We start from the raw sequence: 20287 nt of genomic DNA on the forward strand, positions 1-20287 counted from the left end.
GATACTGAGCATGATGTCCAGTGTCTACATCCTACATTGGCTACTCCTCCACTGCCATAATGAACAAAGATACAACTTCTACATGCAGTCTTGATCCCAACTGCGCTATATCCATCTGAAATATGGAAAGCAACCACATGTATTAACTGGTGACTTGATGTTTTCCAACAACTTCATGGCCTGTTTAAGGTCACTTCCACGTTCGGGTTACTATTGAAGAAATCTACCACTGCTCTGGTATGCGGAAGCTCTATTCTCAAGTCACTGAAGGCTAGCTCTGTTTTGCCGGACACATTCTACATCTCCCTGAGACAAGACTGGCAAAAATCGCTATCTCATGGAATCCAAAAACTGGGAAGCATCGGCGGGTAAGGAAAAAGATCACCTGACGATATTCATTTTAAAGGACCTACAACAGAGGCGTAACTTGAAGCTCCCGAGACCGATGCAAAACTTGTAACAGGGCCCCAAACTATAATGCTTTACTCATAGTACAGGGTTTCCTATATGGAGAAGAGAGACCTTATGGGCCCCCTAAGGCTCCTGGGCCCGGGTGCAACCGCATCCCCTGCACCCTCTATAGTTACGCCCCTGACCTACAAACTGTTGATCTTTCATGGGATGATGCCGAAACTGCTGCCTTTGATCAACAATGGCATTCTTTTGCCATTTATTGTGTGGAAAGAGCTAAGTAAACTATGGTAAACACATCAAAAACAGAGCACAGAAAAACACGCAATACAAATGCATGAAAATTGAGAGAAATAGAATGAAAATCACATCAAGTTTTTCACTGACTAAAATCAGACTCACTTGTTTGAATACAGCCGTATATCAATGTACATGCCAGTGGTGAATATTAATAGACTAATATTAAAAGTACAATATGCTACTATACCGAAGTATTGCTAAACATTAATTATCAACATTTTGTTTTCCTACATCAAACCAAGATTGCAAAGGCTCAAAGGTGTCAGAATGATAGATACCCCCACAAATGACTCCATTTTAAAAACGACACCCATTAATATATTAAGGTGTCAGGAGTATTTTGACCCCACAGTTTTTTTTTCAGGATATAATGCAATTTAGAGGAGAAAAAATAAAATGTCATATTTTTGTAAATATGTCATTTTAAAGACATATTTTTTTTTATAGTGCACATGAAAGTAAGGATTTGCACCCCAAAATGGATACCTCCATTTGTGCTGTGTTTAGAAATACCCATTGTGGTCCTAATTTTAGGTCTGTATGCACAACGGGGCCCAAAATAAAAGGAGCAGCCGGTGGCTTTCAGAACAGCACACTTGTAGAGCCCTTGAGCTAATAAAACAATAGATAACTCCCACAAATGACCCCATTTTGAAAACTAGACCCCTTAATGAATTCATCTAGGGGTGTACTGCATATTTTAACCCCACAGTTTTTGAATGAATCTAAGCAAGGCAGAAGGAAAAAATTATGATTTTTATTTTTTGGGAATTGTGTCATTTTGAAAACAGTTTTTTTTGTACAGCACATATACGAATGAAGACTTGCACCCCAAAATGGATCCCCCTGTTTGTCTTTAGTTCAGAAAGATACCCATTGTAGCCCCAATCTGCTTACCAGACAAATGGCTGGGCCTATAATGGAGGGAACACCCAGTGGATTTCAGGGCACAACCGAATAAATTCCAGGCCCCATTGTTCACTTGTAGAGCCATTAAACTGCCAAAACAAGAGAACGCCCCCTACAAGTGACCCCATTTTATAATCAAGACCCCTAAGCCTATTCATCTTGGTGTGTACTGAGTGTTCTGACTCGACATATTTTTCCAGAAATTATTAGAAAGCAAGTGAAAAATAAATACAATTTCATTTTTTTCCACAAATTTGTCACTTTCATGACACTTTTCTTTGTTTCAAGCAGGAAAAACTGGGGAGACATACCCCAAATTTTATAGCAGTAGTTCTGTGTTCATCAATACCCCCATTCTTATAGGACACATGGCTAGGCTTATAATGGACTGAACACCCATTGGATTCTAGGACACAACTGAATAAATTCCAGGCCGATTTGTGCAGAAAAAAATTAACTCCCTAAAAAGAATCCCCCCCCCCCCTTTTGGGCTTTCCCTATATATTAGATAAAATTAATAATATAAGACTGTGTGGTAGGTCTCAAAACAGGGGTAACTACACAGGCCTGGTTGGGATGGGCACGGGGGAATAAAATTTGGTATTTCTCCTCCTCACTTGCTTGCTGCAAACCCGACATTTTTGGGGGGAGTATCTTTTGCTCTCAGTGGCAGGGATAGGGTGTAAAAGTTGAGCTCTGTCAGCCTTTACACCTCCTCAGACTGTAATGATTCCTGGGGTGCGGTGGTCTGAAACAAAAGGTGCTCAACAAGCTGCTCCTGGAACTGCAGGAGGTAAGCGTTCCTTGGGACGATTTATAAATGATGTAGGCATTATAGGTAGCAATGTGAATCAGATAGAATGCTACCTTTTTATACCAAGCCCTGGTCTTAGGCTTCACGAGATACTGCTGAAGTGCCTGGTCAGAGAGGTCTACACCCCCCATAAATTTACTGTAATCAGTGACGCAGACAGGTTTTGTTTTCTCCGTTGAAGCTCCCCTCTCCCTTACTGCAACAGAGGTGTCTGCAGGCACGGTTGATAGCATATAAACATCTTTCCTGCCACTTTACGGCAAGCAGGGGGTCACTTACCAGCACATATGATGCCCTCCTTTCTACATGCCTGGACACCAGGGCTTGTGGGAATCCCACCCTATTTTTGCGTATTGTCCAGCAGGCCTGTATTTTAGTCATATATGGCTTTATAAAGTAGGAGACTGGTATAATATTTATCGCTGTAAACATGGTACCCTTTATGTAAAAATGGGCCCATGAGCTCCCAAATGATTTTTCCACTTGTGCTGATATTATTTGGGCAGTTAGGGGGATTTAGATGGCGATCCCTGCCTTCATAAATAATAAAATTGCAGATATAGCCAGGAGCGCTCTCACAAACCTTGTATAACTTAACGCCATACCTGGAGCGTTTAAAAGGTGTGTTAGTTTATCCTCCAGGGGAAGGACGGCAGGGACACACTGGACTCCAAGTTGTGGGTAAACCTCACTTCAGTTTTATTTGGCACGGCACACTCCAACAAAAGCAACACAAAGTCCACATAAGATGTGCAATTTCTGCACCACGCAGGGTGCTCAGGTCCACCAGGCAAGTGGTAATCCCACCTCAAGCTGTTAGACATAAAGTCCATATCCACACCCCACCTGGGTGTTGAGGTTAGGGTGGTCACTCTGTGAACCTTGTGCCTTTCCGGGTCTGCACTGGACCCTGGGGCTAGCAGCTCCTCCAGCTCCACCGAGCTGTCTCTCTGGCTCTCTTAGCCAATGTCTCCCCTCACAGTAGCAGGAATGCATACTTCTATTCCACTTCCTGTGGGCGTTTTTCCTTTTCTCAGGCACCAGAATGCCTGTCTGTTGCCCCTTACAGGCCATTCTCTGTAGTGCACCTCTACATACCCCCCTTCTTTGATAAAGGCTGTAGGTCCTATCACACTTTTCTCTTTTCGCCTTCCAGGGTCAAAACTCCAGGCTTGGGGGTCTCTTTCTATTTTTACTTGTCTGACAAGTTCTTTCTTCTCTTCTTCACTCTGCTCATCACATCCTTGCAGTTCTCTCTCAGACTGTGCCCTCACCGCTTGCAAGTTGACTTCCAAGTGTAACTTTGTATCCTCTGTGGCTTGTAACTCCTCTTCAAGTTCCTCTAGCTGAATCTTGCTTTCTTGTACTTCCTTAGACTTTTCTAGTTCATTTTCACTCTTTTCACCATCATCCTTGGAGCTAACCAAGTCCTCCTTTTCAGTGCATAACAGCTTGTTAAGTCTCTCAAACTGAACCTTCATTTCAAAGGTCTCTTCTAGCTCAAGAACCTTCTCTCTGTATTCTTTCAGTTCCTCTTGTAACTCATGCTCCAGCATGGCCTTGCTATAGATAACAGTCTCCAATTCATCTTTCAATCGATTCAGCTTTATAATTATTAGCTTTTCCTCACTTTGTAACAATTCTATTTCTTCTCTTAGTACATTGTTATCATCGGTTAAAACCATTAGCATTCTTCGAAGTTCCTTTACCTCTGAATCTAACTTTTGCTTGGTAGTATTCAGTTGGTCCTTGGAGGCAGAAACCCTGTCGTAGGCTTTTACCGTTTGGACAAATTGTTTCTCCACTTTTGGTGTTTGCCTTCTTGAGGTCATTATTCTCTTGCTGCAGTTCTTCCAAGATTTCTGCTGCCACTTCTGAGACCTTCTCAGCTTCAGTAGCCTCACTGTGTAAACATAAGTTGGCATTCTTTACTACTTGTAACTCTTTTTTTCAGATTCTTTAACAAGATCATTTTTTCTTTTCTTTTTTGTCTGAACTGTGTTTTAGACATCTCTGGTCGATGAACCCTCCTTTCAACCGCTTGAATATTTGATTTCCAGCATTTCATCTTCATGCACAACTTCAGTAGCTTTATCACAAAGCACAACCATCAGAAATATAGAGAAGTTCTTTAGAAAATCTTTCAAGAAAAACATCTGCGGTCTATCTTCTAATCGGTACCCTAGTCACATGACGTTAGGCTTGTCTGCCCATTGGACAATATCAACATAGGGGGAGAGTGATTTATTCTTGCTCCTACTCCAACTCCTTATATTGATATTTGAATTTAGTCCAGGCAGGAGTTTGATGTGACTCCCTATTAAATCAAATGAGCCCGTACTATGAATATCTCTAATAAGCTCATTGGCTGGAGTTCAATCAGCTATTTTGGGTACAAATAACTTCATGTGTGTTACTTGTTATGTGTGTGTGTTTGTTGTCCTTACCCAAGAAATAGTGCAACAATCTGTTAATTTCTTAGGAGGACATTTGTGCCCGCCAGTGTCTGTTTTTAAAGAATAATCAATACAATTTAATATGTTTTAGTTTGTCTAATCTGTAAAGGGTAATACCTTGACTTGCTCTTCTGGCTGCATTTTTTTTCTTGCAGTTTTCTTCACTCCTCGTGAAGTTTTTCAAGCTTTGCAATACAGTCTTTTAAATGTTTGGTAGGTATCTTAGCTTTCTGCCAAAAAAGTAGAATTTCCTGGATTGTGAAAACATCTCTGGTTTCTAGTTTATCTTGGCGTTTATTATAAAACAAAGTGTGTAAAACTTGACCATTGGATTGCAGCTTACTGCAAGTAATTTGATGGGACATATATCCAATGATGTGTTTGAATGCAAAGAACAACAGAAGCATGGTTAAAAAGTAATTTTATCACATTTCTAACATTTTATAAATTTATAACATTTATAGACCTGATGAAAAATGCATTTATATACACATACATATGACACGGCGCAGACATGGTGTGATTAATTTGAACTAATTATATACTTACTCCTCTGCTCATCCTGTTCTGGGATTTTTTTTTTTCAGTACAAATTAATCACACCATGTTTTTGCCTTTTCATATGTATGTATATATAAATTCATGATCTATTCCATAAGCCTGAGGAAGCTCGCTATAACATTATGTATTTTTGTTGACCATGAAAAGGTATCATCTCAGCAAGAGAAATAAAGTAACCTTGTAGATAGCAATCAGATGATGATCATTTCGTTCACATGGAATATTGCTCTATAATTTTACAGCTGTGGGTTGACGATCTGAAAAAGAAAAATGAAGGCAGCCTATAAAAAACTGCTTTGCAGAATAAGAGTTTTTTTTCTGGTAAAAATACTATTGCTGACCAATCCTGAGCTTGTTTTAACCCCTTCCCTATGCAGCAGCAGTTTTATTTATTTTTTAATCACTGCCTTTCAAGAGCCATAACTTTTTATTTTTCCTTCGACTTAGGCTTCCCTTACACCAGCACTTTTTTTTTGCAATTAACGCGTCGTTTTCAGGGCTGTGCTAATCGTGATATAAAGGTCCCATTGTTTTCAATGGAGCCCCTCAGACAGCTGCTTAATCTCGGCGCTTTCCAGCGCTGTGATTTTCAAGCGAAGACTGTTCTATTTCTGACATTTAGCACACCTCATCCTTGATGAGGTATGCTAAACTCCGCTATTGTAATAGTCCAAACTTTAACAGACACGACTATAGCAATTACGATTTAATATTTTTATACATGATAAAGGGAAAAGAGAGATTTTTGATTTTTTACATTTTCTTTATTTCGTCAAACTCGAGAATGCAACCACTTGATCGCTTACACAATGCAGTGTAATATTTCTGTATTGCAGTTTATTTTGCCATCAGCACTATCCTATTGCACAAAGAGTGCTAATATGGCAGAAATGGGAGCCTTTACTAAGCCCCGGCTCCCAATACAGTCTTCCATCACATTTAACGGATGAAATAGGTTGACACTAGAGATGAGCGAACACGCTAGTATAAGCCAGTTACTCGCTCTTCTCGAGTAGCTGCATTCTTGTCCGAGCATGCTCGGGGGGCGGCAGGGGATAGCAGGGGAGAGAGAGAGAGAGATCCCCCCAGCCCACCGAGCACGCTTGGACAAGAATGTAGTTACTCGAGAAGAGCGAGGCTCGCTCGAGTAACTGGCTTATCCAAACATGCTCGCTTATCACTAGTTGACACAATACACTAAAATAAAATGGAAGTTAGGGGTATTTTTAATCTTTTAATTTTCTTTTTCTATAAATTTGTAAATGTATACCTTACTACTGGTAGTAGAAGCAAGTAAAATAAACAAATTAGTAAGTAAGATAAACATAAAAGATCAATATAGCTTCTTCCCTAAATGGCATCTTTGATGCTCCCTACATTTGTCATAAGTAGCAAAACCTTTCCCACATTCTGAACATAAATATGGCTTTTTTCCTGCGTGAATCCTCTGATGTTTAACAAGAGTTGATTTTCTTATAAAACCTTTCTTACATTCTGAACATGTGTAGGGCTTCTCTCCAGTGTGAATCCTCTGATGTTTAACAAGATCTGAATTAGCTGTAAAACATTTCCCACATTCTGAACATGTATATGGCTTCTCCCCTGTGTGAATCCTCTGATGTTTAACAAGATCTGACTTATCTGTAAAACTTTTCCCACATTCTGAACACGTATATGGCTTCTGTCCTGTGTGAATCCTCTGATGTTTAACAAGATCTGACTTATCTGTAAAACGTTTCCCACATTCTGAACATAAATATGGCTTCTCCCCTGTGTGAATCCTCTGATGTTTAACAAGATCTGATTTATCTGTAAAACTCTTCCCACATTCTGAACATGAATACAGCGTCTCCCCTGTGTGAAACCTCTGATGTTTAACAAGACCTGACTTATCTGTAAAACTCTTCCCACATTCTGAACATGTGTGTGGCTTCTCCCCTGTGTGAATCCTCTGATGTTTAACAAGATCTGGCTTATCTCTAAAGCTCTTCCCACATTCTGAACATGTGTATGGCTTTTCTCCTGTGTGAATTTTCAGATGCCTAGCAATATTTGATTTGTCTGTAAAACATTTACCGCATACTAAACATGAATAAGGTTTCTCTCCTGTATGAATTCTCTGATGTGTAATAAGATTTGATTTCTGTGTAAAGCATTTTCCACATTGTGAACATGAAAATGTTTTTTCTCCTGTATGAATTCTCTCATGATTAACAAGGACTGATTTGTGCTTAAAACATTTCCCACATTCTGTGCATGAATATGGCTTCTCTTCTGTGTGACTTTTTTCCTGTGTAACAAGATGTGATTTTCTTCCAAAATATTTCTCACATTCTGAATTTGAAAATGTTTTCTCTTCTGATTGAATTGTAAGATGATCTTTGAGTTTGGAATTTCCATATTCTGAACAAGGAAATTGCTTTTCCCCCAAGTGACTTCTCTCAGGTATAATACAATTTGCTTTATCTGTCAAACATTTCCCATATTTTGAACAGGAGTATGGCTTCTTTTCTAAACTGTGATGTCCTGACTGTACATGAAGGGTAGTGATCTTTTCTCCTGAAGAGTGCTGCACGATATCTTCTTCTAATGTATAATTAGGCGATAGCATGAAGTTTCCATCAGAGTTCTCACTGGGATTATCTGTTAGGATTAAAATGGATTAAATGATATATCTTTATCTTCAAATCACAATGTAGCCATAGTTATAATATGTATCCATGTGCTGTGCGATGTAAGTTGTGCCCGCGTGCAAACCTGCATCCACTACATAAATACAAACTTAGGCTAAAAAACACTTTAGGTTTTTGATGCAGTTTGAGCAGTGCTTTGTGATTACAATGTTGATGCTTTGAAGCAGTGACAGCAGAATAAATGCTTGCTGATGTATATATTATACTGAGACATGGATACATCCATTGGTTCACAGCAACAACAAGTACATTGCAAGTGAAAATGTTATTGACTAAAACAGTATTTCTTGGAGCCCCTTCACACTAATATCTGCTGAGCGCTTTCCACAGTGGAAATCTCACAGCAAATACGCTTTAAATCCGCAGTGGCCAAATCTGAGCCTAAACTATGCGCATTTGGCCACTTTTTTAATTGCAGAAATGCTGCAGGATTTAACCCTTGTATTTCAGAAGCTGAATTCCACAGTATAAATCCACAGCATAAACAGACATGCTGCGGAGATATAATATACATAATATCATTATATAATCGGCAGTGTTTTTCAACAAATATGAACAAATGTTTGGTATAGTGTCAATAACTTGAACACAGGACATAGAAGGAGGGGGTTTCCTAATAAAATGAATTATGGTAAACTTAAAAAAAAATTAGAATTATAGTGAAAGGTCACCGGGAGGGACGGTCAGTGTTATCTTAACCACGGGATTTAAAAACACAGCCGAGGCTAGAAAAATGAACATTAATTAGACTCAAAATAGGAAATTGGTTTCATAAGGAAACTACATGCTGACTGCAGAATTTCTGCATTAAATTAAAGGTAATATGAAGGCAACAAATTAATAAATGAGTTTATATAAAGGCTATATGGTTATATAGAGTTAGATTAACAGTGATATATATGTATGCTATATGTTAATTTTTTTTTTCAACAAGTTGGTTCTTTAATGGGACCTGGAAACAAGAAGGCCTTGATACAAACATGTCTAGCTCCATTTTGGATCTCTACTTCTCCTCATTCAGTATTTTACTAATTTTTAAAAAACAACCTGGTGGCATGTAACATAAAACCACCAAGGTATTCCTGGAACACACAAATAACATAAGTTATCTCCAGTTAGCCCATGCCTTTCATCAGCACAGTACACTAAGGAACTTAACGAGAAAGCTGCAGCCATAATAGCTTCACAGATAATATGTGTTTTGAGGGCATTTTATCATCGAACTTAAATGCTTCCCATGTGAATAAAACCTTAACTATGATACAGAAGATTTAATCCCTCAGAGCCGGCAGTCAATAAGGACCATTATGTTCCTTTAACCAGTATTGTTCCCACGTAGCTTTAGGGTGGGCCCCAAGAACCAATTCCAATTGTGGGCCCAAAGCACACCAATCTGACCCCATCACCTCATGACCATTGACCACTATGTCCAACTACGGCGCCTGCTGGAGTGTAAGAAAGCTGATTGTCGGTGTCTAAATAAATCCTTCTCACCATTAGCTTGTGACTATTAGATACACAAACCTTCCAGGACTTTTTTCTCATAAAAAGTGCATCAAATAGTCTGAAAAATATGCTGGCTGTGTGTATATGTCTTTATCTGTACAACATAATATATATCCTGTATCTTCTTACCTTGTGAGATAACAGGCTGGTGGTTCTCCATCATGATGTCGTTATACAGATCCTTCTGTCTTTCTAAATATTCCCACTCCTCCATGGAGAAATAGATCGCGACGTCCTGACACTTTAAAGGAACCTGACACACACAATGATACCATCATTACCCAGACACCACTAGTGTTACTGTATAATTTCCCAGCATTCCCAGCAGTGTAACCTCTCCAGTCAGCAGCTCAATGATCTTGTTGGTGAGTTCTAGGATCTTCTGCTCATGCATTCGTAAGTGAGGATGATCCTCCGTGATGGGGCTCTGGTTCTTGCTACATCCTCCTGACTTATGGAGATGGCTGTTGGGAGTCGTATCATCATCCGATGTCTTCTTCACCATCATGTAATCCTGTGTATGGAGAGAGATACGTAGAGAACTGAACTCAGTATTCATCCTTCAGTAGAAGGATATAGATTGTGATCCCGCTGTACAGAGCTCTGGTGAGACCACATCTGGAATACTATTTTCAGTTCTGGAGACTTCGTGTAGAGAAGAACATTAATAAAAAATAGAACAAGTTCAAAGATGGTTAAGGATCTGAAACACAAAACTTATCAAGAGAGACAGAATACTTCATCTGTATAGCCTGACAGAAAGAAGAAGGAGGGAGGACATGATGGAAACCTTTATAAATGTTACAGGAAGAAAGAAACTAAACTCAAGAACAAGGAACGTGCAATCTATAGAACACAGCACACAACATAGCAGCAGGTACGTAGATATACAATCCATAAAGGGGGGAAAAATACAGGATTTAAGTCATACACTGTCCAGAAACAGATTAATTCCTCATACACACACTGCAGATTATTCTGAGAGACCATTTAAAAAGTTAGCTATGCTTTAAATAGGGCCAAGGCTTTGACCAAAAAAAGGTCATGGCATCAGAGATTGCAGTATAACCCTGCAACATCACAAACTATTGGAAGTGAATGTGGTCACATTGTGGCTCACAGGTTTTTGCAACCTGATAACTGCAATATAACAGTTAAAGGGGTTGTCCTGCGCCTAAACGGTTTTTTTTTTCACCCCCCCCCCGTTCGGTGCGAGACAACCCCGATGCAGGGGTTAAAAAACAACACCGCACAGCGCTTACCTGAATCCCCGCGCTCCGGTGACTTCTTACTTACCTGCTGAAGATGGCCGCCGGGATCTTCTCCCTCGGTGGACCGCAGGGCTTCTGTGCGGTCCATTGCCGATTCCAGCCTCCTGATTGGCTGGAATCGGCACGTGACGGGGCGGAGCTACCAGGAGCCGGTCTCCGGCACGAGCGGCCCCATTGAGAAAACAAGAAGATCGGACTGCGCAAGCGCGTCTAATCCGGCGATTAGACGCTGAAAATTAGACGGCTCCATGGAAACGAGGACGAGGACGCTAGCAACGGAGCAGGTAAGTAAAAAACTTCTGATAACTTCTGTATGGCTCATAATTAATGCACAATGTACATTACAAAGTGCATTAATATGGCCATACAGAAGTGTATAGACCCACTTGCTTTCGCGGGACAACCCCTTTAAGTTTGGTTTGTGAGGCACAACATGATTGCATTCTCATCTGTTAGTTTGCAATGTCATTTGACTGTTTTGACCTGTTTAGCAGTCAAAGATCATAGAAACATAGAAAAGTTTACCTCTCCGGTCAGCAGGTTGATGATCTCTAAGGTGAAGCTTAATATCCCCTTGGTAATCTCATTGCTGGTCTTCTCCATCCTCGGTGGGTCATTCATGAGGACCATTTTGGATGAGGACATGAGAGAACTGGATGAACTGGAGGGTTCTAATACTGTCGACCCTTTTTGAAAAAGAAAAGGCCCTAAATCATACGAGGACATCATCATGTGTGATATACAGAACCTCACTTACTGAGCATTGAGAGACGCAGGTTCTCAGAGCCGTCACCACATGTATACGGGTAGGTTCACACAGTTTGCTGTGGAAATTGACATGTAATCTGTGCCAATTTCACTGCAAATCTGCATCCATTATCATCAGTGGGAATCTGCGCTATAATCCATATGATGCAGATTTTTCCACATGCAGATTTAAAATCCCCGTGCAGAAAAAAAATAAAAAAGTGACATGTCACGTTTCGTGGATTCCATGCTATTTCCACACCGAGAATTAGACACGCAGATTTGCAGAAATCCACAGTTCGCCATATCCAGGTGGAAAAATCCATGTTGAATTCTGCGATCTGAACGCCCTTAACGCTACATGATGTACAGTTACTCCTGTACATTCGGGGGATGTGTGAAGAAATATTCTTTTTGTAACTTCATTCCTTTACCTATTTTTGGAAGTTTATTTGGTAAAAGGACCATTTTGTAAGAGAATATGAGATCATTGGGTTAACTGGATGGTTTTAGTATGTCATCATCTTTATGAAAAAAGAACTCTAGAACTCTAAATCCTATCATCATGTGCGATATACACTGTTGGCCTGAAATGTGTTATATATGGTGGTTTAAATAAGAGAAAAGTCAGGCCACACCTTAATTGTGAGACTCATCCCACACTATTGAACATGTGCGCCACATTCTAGTTTTCTTCCTTTTATTCTCCCTCTGACTCACCACCCTCACTCACTTATAGTGTAACCATTACCCAGATCCACGGCACAGATTGTACTATTGTTGGTGACTCCGTTCGCTAGAATCATCAAAACTGCACTGTTTGCCGGGAACCGAACAGTGTCGGGCGAAACCTATTGACTAGAATGCAGAATCCCGCTCTCAGCCTCGCTTCCTGGCTGTTTCTTCTGGAATTTTCAGCCGCATCCATGATGGGATCTTTGACCGGAGGTTCGACGCAGATGTAAAACCACCCTAACAGAATTAGAACCTGATATCCTGAAGGATAAAGTGGAGTGGGTCATGAATCAGCTACCAAATCATAACGCCCCTGGAATCGATTGCATACCTGCTGAACTGCCCAATCCCCTGCCAGTCCAGATGCTAACAGCAATTTGTCACAAGATTTGAGAAACCAAGTTGTGGCCAAAAGATTGGGTACGGTCAGTTTTCGTAACCAAAATAATAGCCCTGATATCCCATGCAAGCAAAATCCTACTAAAGATTATACAAAAACGCATGACAGCGACAGTGGGATGGAAACTCCCTGACGCACAAGCTGGGGTTCACCAAGAAAAAGGGACAAGAGACCAAATTGTAAATCTCTGATGGATCATGGTGTAGATATGCTTCATCCATTACAGCAAAGCCTTCCTTTGCATTGAACATGAGAAGCTGTGGCCATGTCTAAGACAAATGGGAATCCCGGGACATCTGGGGCAACTCATACAGTCATTAGCTGTGAACTAAGTGGCTACAGTCAGGACCTCCAATGGGAACACAAAATGGTTCAGAATCAGGAAAGGCGTACGTCGAGGCTACATTGTTCAACCTGTATGCAGAGGCAATCTTGTGGAAATGTAATTTAGACTAATCCAACATCGGAGTCAAGATCGGTGGAAGAAACATCAATAATCTCAGATCTGCAGATGATACAACCTTGTGGCAGAAAGTCAGGAGGATCTTTAACAACTGATACCAACAGTTAACCCCTTAGTGATGAAGACTGTTTGTGCACTAATGACCAACTAATTTATCTTTTTTTTTTCTTTCAATACATTATAGGAGCCATAACTTTTTAATTTTTTCACCAACTGAGCTCTATAAGGTCTTGTTTTTAGCTAGGTGAACGCTCGTCTACATTCATCCAATTTTAAGGAACATATCACATTTTGATCACTTTTTTCCCCCATTTTTCCTAGAGCAAGACTAACAAAACCTGCAATTCTGATATGTTTTATTTTTTCTTTTAAATGGCATTCACTGTGCAGTGTAAATAATGTGAGACTCTCGTACTCATAATGACTCCGGCCACATAATGAGAACTAATTCATTAGGAACATGGATGATGCTTGGAGCGGTAAAAGAAGACCCGGCCGCCAAACAACACGCTGGATTAAAGCCGACACCAACATGCAAATGATGGAACTGAAAGAAGCCGCACAACACAGAACCGCGTGGAGAGCGCCGATCCGTAAAGTGTCCGAGAGGCGGCCGACTACACGGATACAGAGAGAACATGTCTGACCTCACCACCAGCAACAACCCCTCCGGCGTCTCTTACCTGCCGGCTGGAGTCACATGCAGAGCTCTGATACTGTAATATAATGTAGCTGATATCAGTGTATATGTGTATATATATCCTCTGGCTGATAACAGAGACAACAGCAGGAACTAGGACCTGCTACACTGCAATAGGACCTTTGATGACATCACCATCAGTGAGGAGGAGAAGTAGTGGCTGAAGGACCTGTGATGATGTCATCATCATGTGATCAGTATATAAGGGGGCGGAGCTCAGCAGTGAGTAGAAGTGGTGGCTGAAGGACCTGTGATGATGTCACCATCATGTGATCAGTATATAAGGGACGGAGCTCAGAAGTGAGAAGTGGCAGATGAAGGCTCTGTGATGCCGGTGATGTGACAGGAGGGACGGGGCTCCTGTGATCTGTGAGGAGGGTGAAGGACAGACATAAACACCAATTCCCAGCAATGTGCAGAACAGGCAGAATGTTATATGGCGGATGAAATTCCACAGCATTTTCATATCCAAAAAACACTCAAAATCTGTAGTGTTGGTACAGGTTCTGACTGGGAATCAGCTGCGTACCCATAGCTGGTTTCACACTATGCGGGGCTCCCATCACCTGCTCCAAAGGCTTCCCGCTGTCAGCGCTCCAAGGGTTCCGGTTCTAAGCGGCCTGTACTGGCCTCATTTGACCAGCATCAACTGACCAGCGGCAGCACATCTGACCAAGCCACTGGGAGCGGGGGAGCACTGACAGCAGGAAGCCTTTGGAGGAGGTGAGGCGGACCGCCACATGGTATGATCCAATAGTACAGATTTTGACAGGTGTTTTTGGATATGGAAATTTGCCACGGACATTCTGCAGCATTCATTTCACATGTAAACATACCCTACCATCAGCTTGAGGTATGCTGCCATGTGCAGAGTGGCCTCAGTAATAAGTGTTCCCTATATTAGCCCTAGTAGTAATAGTGACCCCCACAATAGCTCCAGTAGAAATAGTGTCCCTTATATTGGCCCCAATTATAATAGTGTCTCCCCTCTGCCCCCCACTTGCTCATGCAAACCATACGAGAACAGTGACAAGCTCAAGCTCAGAGACAGCGAGAGAGCCGCAGGGGAAGAGACCACGCCACATTAATAGTGACTCTCAGGTCTTAAAGGACTAATAGTGTTTGCCCCCGGAAAAGGGGTTTTGCAGAGCAGAACATCTGACGGATGGCTGCACACTCTATTTGGGGGGGTCTGTCCCTAGCCGACTCCCCTTCTTCCACCATTGCCAAGGGAGGGGTGGGGCTCTGTTCAGGGATGCAATGTTTCTTTCTGCCTACCTATGTTGAGGGTTCGGCCCTGAAATGGCCTGATGCTTTAAGGTTATTCAATTTTGCCGGGTTGTTGGTGTACAGGGTTTATTGTCATTATTATTGGAGACCTCACTGAGGTCACATGGTTGTCTAATTTTTTTTTGGGTGGGTGTGGCCGGAGGGGCCTTTATACCCTTGATGCGCTCTCACTCTCCCTATTGGGTGATAAGTCACTCAAAGAAGTGCGACATCTGGCGATTCGCTAGAGTCTCCGATTCACCACGTCACGGCCGTTTTGCGCTGTTAACAATTTTCTTTTTCTTTTCTACCCTTGTTTTCTTTTTTTACTCTCATATTTTCCTTTACTTTTCATCTCATGTATGTCCAGTTTCTGAAGAATATCCCATGGCAACCACATGATGGCTAACCTTACATTTGGCACCGTCAATGTGAAGGGCGTAAAAAAGCCAGCCAAAAGGGGGCAGATACTAGACTATCTACACAAACAGTGCATAATGATTGCATTATTTCAAGAGACTCATTTCCAAACGGGAAGTATCCCTAGCTGCAAGCACCACCATTACGCAACTTGGTATCATAGCCCCCATCCACGGAAAAAAGCAGGAGGCACATCTATCGCCATCCACAAGTAATTTCCACAAAAATTCCTCTCGTCGGAGGCCGGCACCGAAGGGCACTATCTGTTTGTAAAATTCAGCTGAGTACGGAGATATTTACTATCGCTAACGTTTATTTACCTAATCAGACACTGATCAATCAACGCTGTTTCACACAAGTGCCCATTCCCTCCTTAAGCCCTACAGGCCACCATAACAGTCATCCCTAAACCTGGAAAGGACCCCTCGGCAGCTATAGGCCTATATCACTGTTAAATGTCGACACCAAGATCTACTCCGATATGCTAGCGGCCCGTCTGAGACCACTTATCCCTTCACTAATAGATAGAGATCAGGTGGGATTTGCTCCCGGAAGGGAGGCAGGGGACAACACAATCAGAACATTAGCCATCGTGTCCAGGGCACGCCGCTCAGGGGACCCACTGTGCCTGCTATCCGTAGACGCTGAGAAAGCATTTGATAGGGTGAATTAGAGGTTCCTCTAAGCGACTCTGCGGATGGTGGTCATGGGCCCGCGCTTTCTGGGTAGGGTTTTGGCTCTTTATCATGGCCCTGCCGCTAGGGTGCGGGTCAATGGGCAGTCGTCCCAGCCAATAAGGATCAATAACGGTACTAGACAAGGTTGTCCTCTATCTCCCTTCCTTTATATATTAGTGATGGAGACATTGGCGATCGCGTTGAGAGCAAATCGTAATATACAGGGAGTCAAGATAGGTCGGATGGAACATAAAGTTGCTTTATATGCAGATGACCTGCTGATGTATGTCACCAACCCTAGAGTAGCACTCCCTTGTATACTGAAAAAATTTGAGATGTTTGGCAGATTGTCCAACTTCAAAGTTAATCTTAACAAATCTGAGCTAATAAATGTGACATTGCCCGGGAAAGACATGGAATCACTACAACTAGCGTTTCCCTTTGCCTGGAGAGGGGATGGGATCAGGTACCTGGGGACGGTTATAACAGTGGACCCTGATAAGTTTTTTGAAAAAAATTATGCCCACTGATTGCAGCTCTCGAAAGGGTCTTAGATAGATGGAAAACTCTTCTATTATTCTGGTTTGGAAGGATAAACACAATCAAAATGAATTCCCTCCCCAGGTTCCAGTACATCTTTCAAACAGTTCCTGTAAAACTAACAGGTGCATCCCTCTCGCGGATTCAACGGCTAGTTATGCGATTTATCTGGGGCAACCATAGACCCAGGGATGACGGATTCAGTTCCAGGGATTCAGGACATTATGCAGGAGATACTAGATGGAAGAGATCCCGCAGCCGGAGCATGGTACCAGTACCTGCTATTATGCCACTATGTTAGATCTGTGGGCAGCTTACAGCAATTGGGGAAGACAATTACAACCTTTGAGAAGATTTGTATGTCAAATCCCGACCCCCTAATAACCATTTCCTCAATTTATAAACTACTATTAGAGATGGACACGTCGGGTGGAAATAGAACCCGGAGCAGACCTGGGAAAGAAAGCTAGAGATAGATTTATCAGCAGAGGCATCACAAGTTGAACACCTCCAGCAGACTTCAGGAGCTTAACTGTAAGATCCTGATCCGATGGTATAGGACTCCGGTGGGACTAGCCAGAATATACCCCCAGTATTCGGATCTTTGTTGGAGGTGTCTCCGCGAACAGGGGACCTTTGTCCACCTATAGTGGTCCTGCATGCAAATTCAACCACTATGGCGAGAGGTGGAAGCTCTGTACACAGCTACCTGCAAAGGTTCGATTAACTTTACCCCTGAATTGGCATTGCTAACCATGATCCCGGGGTCACTGTCACATACAAAAAGCTCTTTGCTGCGTCTCTTCTTACTGGCAGTAAGGCAGATCATCCCTAGAAGATGGAAATCCATGACTCTCCCAACGCGTTTGATGTGACTGGAAGCCATGGATAATTAAAAACAAATGGAGGAACTCTGCGCCAAAGATAAGATGAGGTACTCTAAATTCTATAACACTTGGGTGGCGTGGTTGCAGTTCCGGGTTGCACCTGATACGTGGTTGCTTGAAGGCTCTGCCGCTCTTTAAACGGCTTGGATACTCCCGTTACCAAAGACAATATGCTGGCGAAATTGCCTGCAGAGCGTTCTCAGACTGGACAGACTTCTCTAACTCTTTCTCTTACCTTTTTCCTTCCCCTTTTCTCATCTTCTCCTCTCTCCTTTCTTTTTCTTTTCTTATGGGTCTTTCCCATGTTCTAAATTTCTAGATATTCTTACCATTATTTTTTTTAAACTCCCAAATAATGGAATGTAGTGATTTAGTTGAGGGGAATGTGATTTGCTACATTATGTTTTGTTTTTTACAAAATCTGTACGGGATGTTGGGCGGCTGTGGAATTTATTAAGAGAAGGGATGGCGGGTTGGTCCTGATTGTAACATGTTTATTTCTGTGGCTGTACTGTAATATCCGATGCAGTTAATAAAATACTTTTGAACCATGAAGAGACCAGGATGGATGAACACAGAACTTGCACACATGTTAAAAAGGAAGAAAAATATGTTTAGCAAATGGAAAGAGGGGGGAATATCTAAAGAAGAATATAATGCGGTCTGCAGAAACTATAGGGCAAGTGTCAGAAAAGCTAAAGCTAATAATGAATTGAGGCCTGCAACAGAGGCCAAAAGCAATAAAAAAGGATTTTGAGGGTATGTCAAAAGAATAAGAAAAGTCAAAGATGCGTTGGATGCTTACAAGATGAAAATAGTGAATTGGTTAAGAATGATATTGAGAAGGCTGAACTTTTAAAGTCCTATTTTGTATCTGTTTTCTCTCAGAAAGTAGATAGAACATCAACTGATCTTCCCTGTGTTATTGGGGGAATAAAATAATGCAGGCTATCTATAAGCAGAGAGATGGTGAGGGAACACTTAGCTAGCTTAAATGAATTCAAGTCTTCAGGTCCTGATGAACTACATCCTAGGATACTCTTTCAAAATTCCTGGAGAACAGGAGAAGTCCCAGAAGATTGGAAAAGGGCAAATGTTGTCCCTATCTTCAAAAAAGGGAAGAAGGTGGATCCAGGAAACTACAGGCCTGTGAGCCTGACCTCTATACTGGAAAAGATCTTTGAACAAATTATTAAATAGCATGTATGCAAGTACTTGGATAAAAATGGAGTAATTAACCAGAGCCAGCATTAGTTTGTAACAAACAAGTCATGCCAGACTAATCTAATTTCCTTCTATGACAGAATCACCGACTATGTTGATCAGGGCAATGTGGTGGATATAGTATATATTGACCTTAGTAAAGCATTTGACAAAGTATCTTATACCATGCTTATTCAAAAAATGACCAAATATGGGATTGACAAGGCAACTGTTAGGTGGATTCACAACTGGCTGAGTCATCTTACTCAAAGAGTTGTCATAAATGGCTGCACATCCAAGTGGAAGAATATATCAAGTGGGTTACCACAAAGCTCTGTCCTACACCCAGTGTTGTTCAACCGTTTTATACCACTGACGAAGGCTCTGTGCAGCCGATACGCATCTGGTTAGAGATGTGTATACCTGGCAATTTTAAATATGACTAAATAAAGGAAGATTACAAGTTTTACTCTGCAAGCAAGCGTGGATTACACTTTTTCCTGCATGGAATTTTTTTGCTCTGTTCTACACCCAGTGTTGTTCAACAGTTTTATAAATGATCTGGAGGAGGGAATTGATGGGAAACTGATCAAATTTGCCAACGACAAAAAGCTAGGAGGGATAGTTAACACTAGGGAAGAGAGAAAGAGTATTCAAGAAGATTTAGAAAATCTTGCACAGTGGGCAACAACTAACAGAGTGGTATTCAATAAGCAGAAATGCAAAGTCCTACATCTGGGCAAGAAAAATGGAAAAAGCACATACAAAATGGGAGGAATTGGGCTAAGCAGTAGCACATGTGAAAAAAACTTCGGCATATTAATAGATCATAAACTGAACATGAGTCAACAATGTGATGCAGCAGCCAAAAAGGCAAACACAATTCTGGGATGTAATAAGAGAAGCATAGATCATCTAAGGTAATCATCTCTCTACTCTTACTTAGTCAAACCTCATCTGGAATTCCTCTGCTGCATCTGCAACTGATGTGGCAGATGTAGCAGCAGGGAATTCTTTTTACTAGCAGGGATGAAGGAAACATCTGCCGCATGCGCAGATGTATTCTTCATCCCCGCGGTGGACACAGCAGCGGTGGAGAGGTAAGTTTATCTTTTTTACACTAAAATTATTGTTTTTCAGGGAAGGGCTTATATGTAATGCCTTTCCCTGAAAAAGAATGCAGAGGTGCAGCAGGGAATTCTTTTCCTCGCGGGATGAAGGAAATGTGTTCTTCATCCCCGCGAGGGACACAGCAGTGGCAGAGGGTAAGGTTTTTGTTTTTTTTTTACACTAAAATGATTGTTTTTCAGGGAAGGGCTTATATG

At 41.5% G+C, this 20287-nt stretch overlaps 1 protein-coding gene across 1 annotated transcript in view; it reads right to left on the bottom strand.

Moving 5' to 3' along the window:
* Positions 1-20287, bottom strand: part of LOC136614436 (zinc finger protein 585A-like) — a 66944-nt gene that overhangs the window by 21263 nt on the left and 25394 nt on the right. Inside the window, exons 5-9 of the mRNA XM_066594116.1 lie at positions 11447-11607; positions 10389-10402; positions 9985-10210; positions 9780-9903; positions 6943-8094 (exon numbers count right to left, since the gene is read on the bottom strand). Coding sequence (XP_066450213.1) covers positions 6943-8094; positions 9780-9903; positions 9985-10210; positions 10389-10402; positions 11447-11607 — 1677 coding nt within the window. The remainder of the gene's footprint in view (positions 1-6942; positions 8095-9779; positions 9904-9984; positions 10211-10388; positions 10403-11446; positions 11608-20287) is intronic.

The sequence above is a fragment of the Eleutherodactylus coqui genome, chromosome 1, assembly GCF_035609145.1.
Source record: "Eleutherodactylus coqui strain aEleCoq1 chromosome 1, aEleCoq1.hap1, whole genome shotgun sequence".
NCBI lineage: Eukaryota > Metazoa > Chordata > Amphibia > Anura > Eleutherodactylidae > Eleutherodactylus > Eleutherodactylus coqui.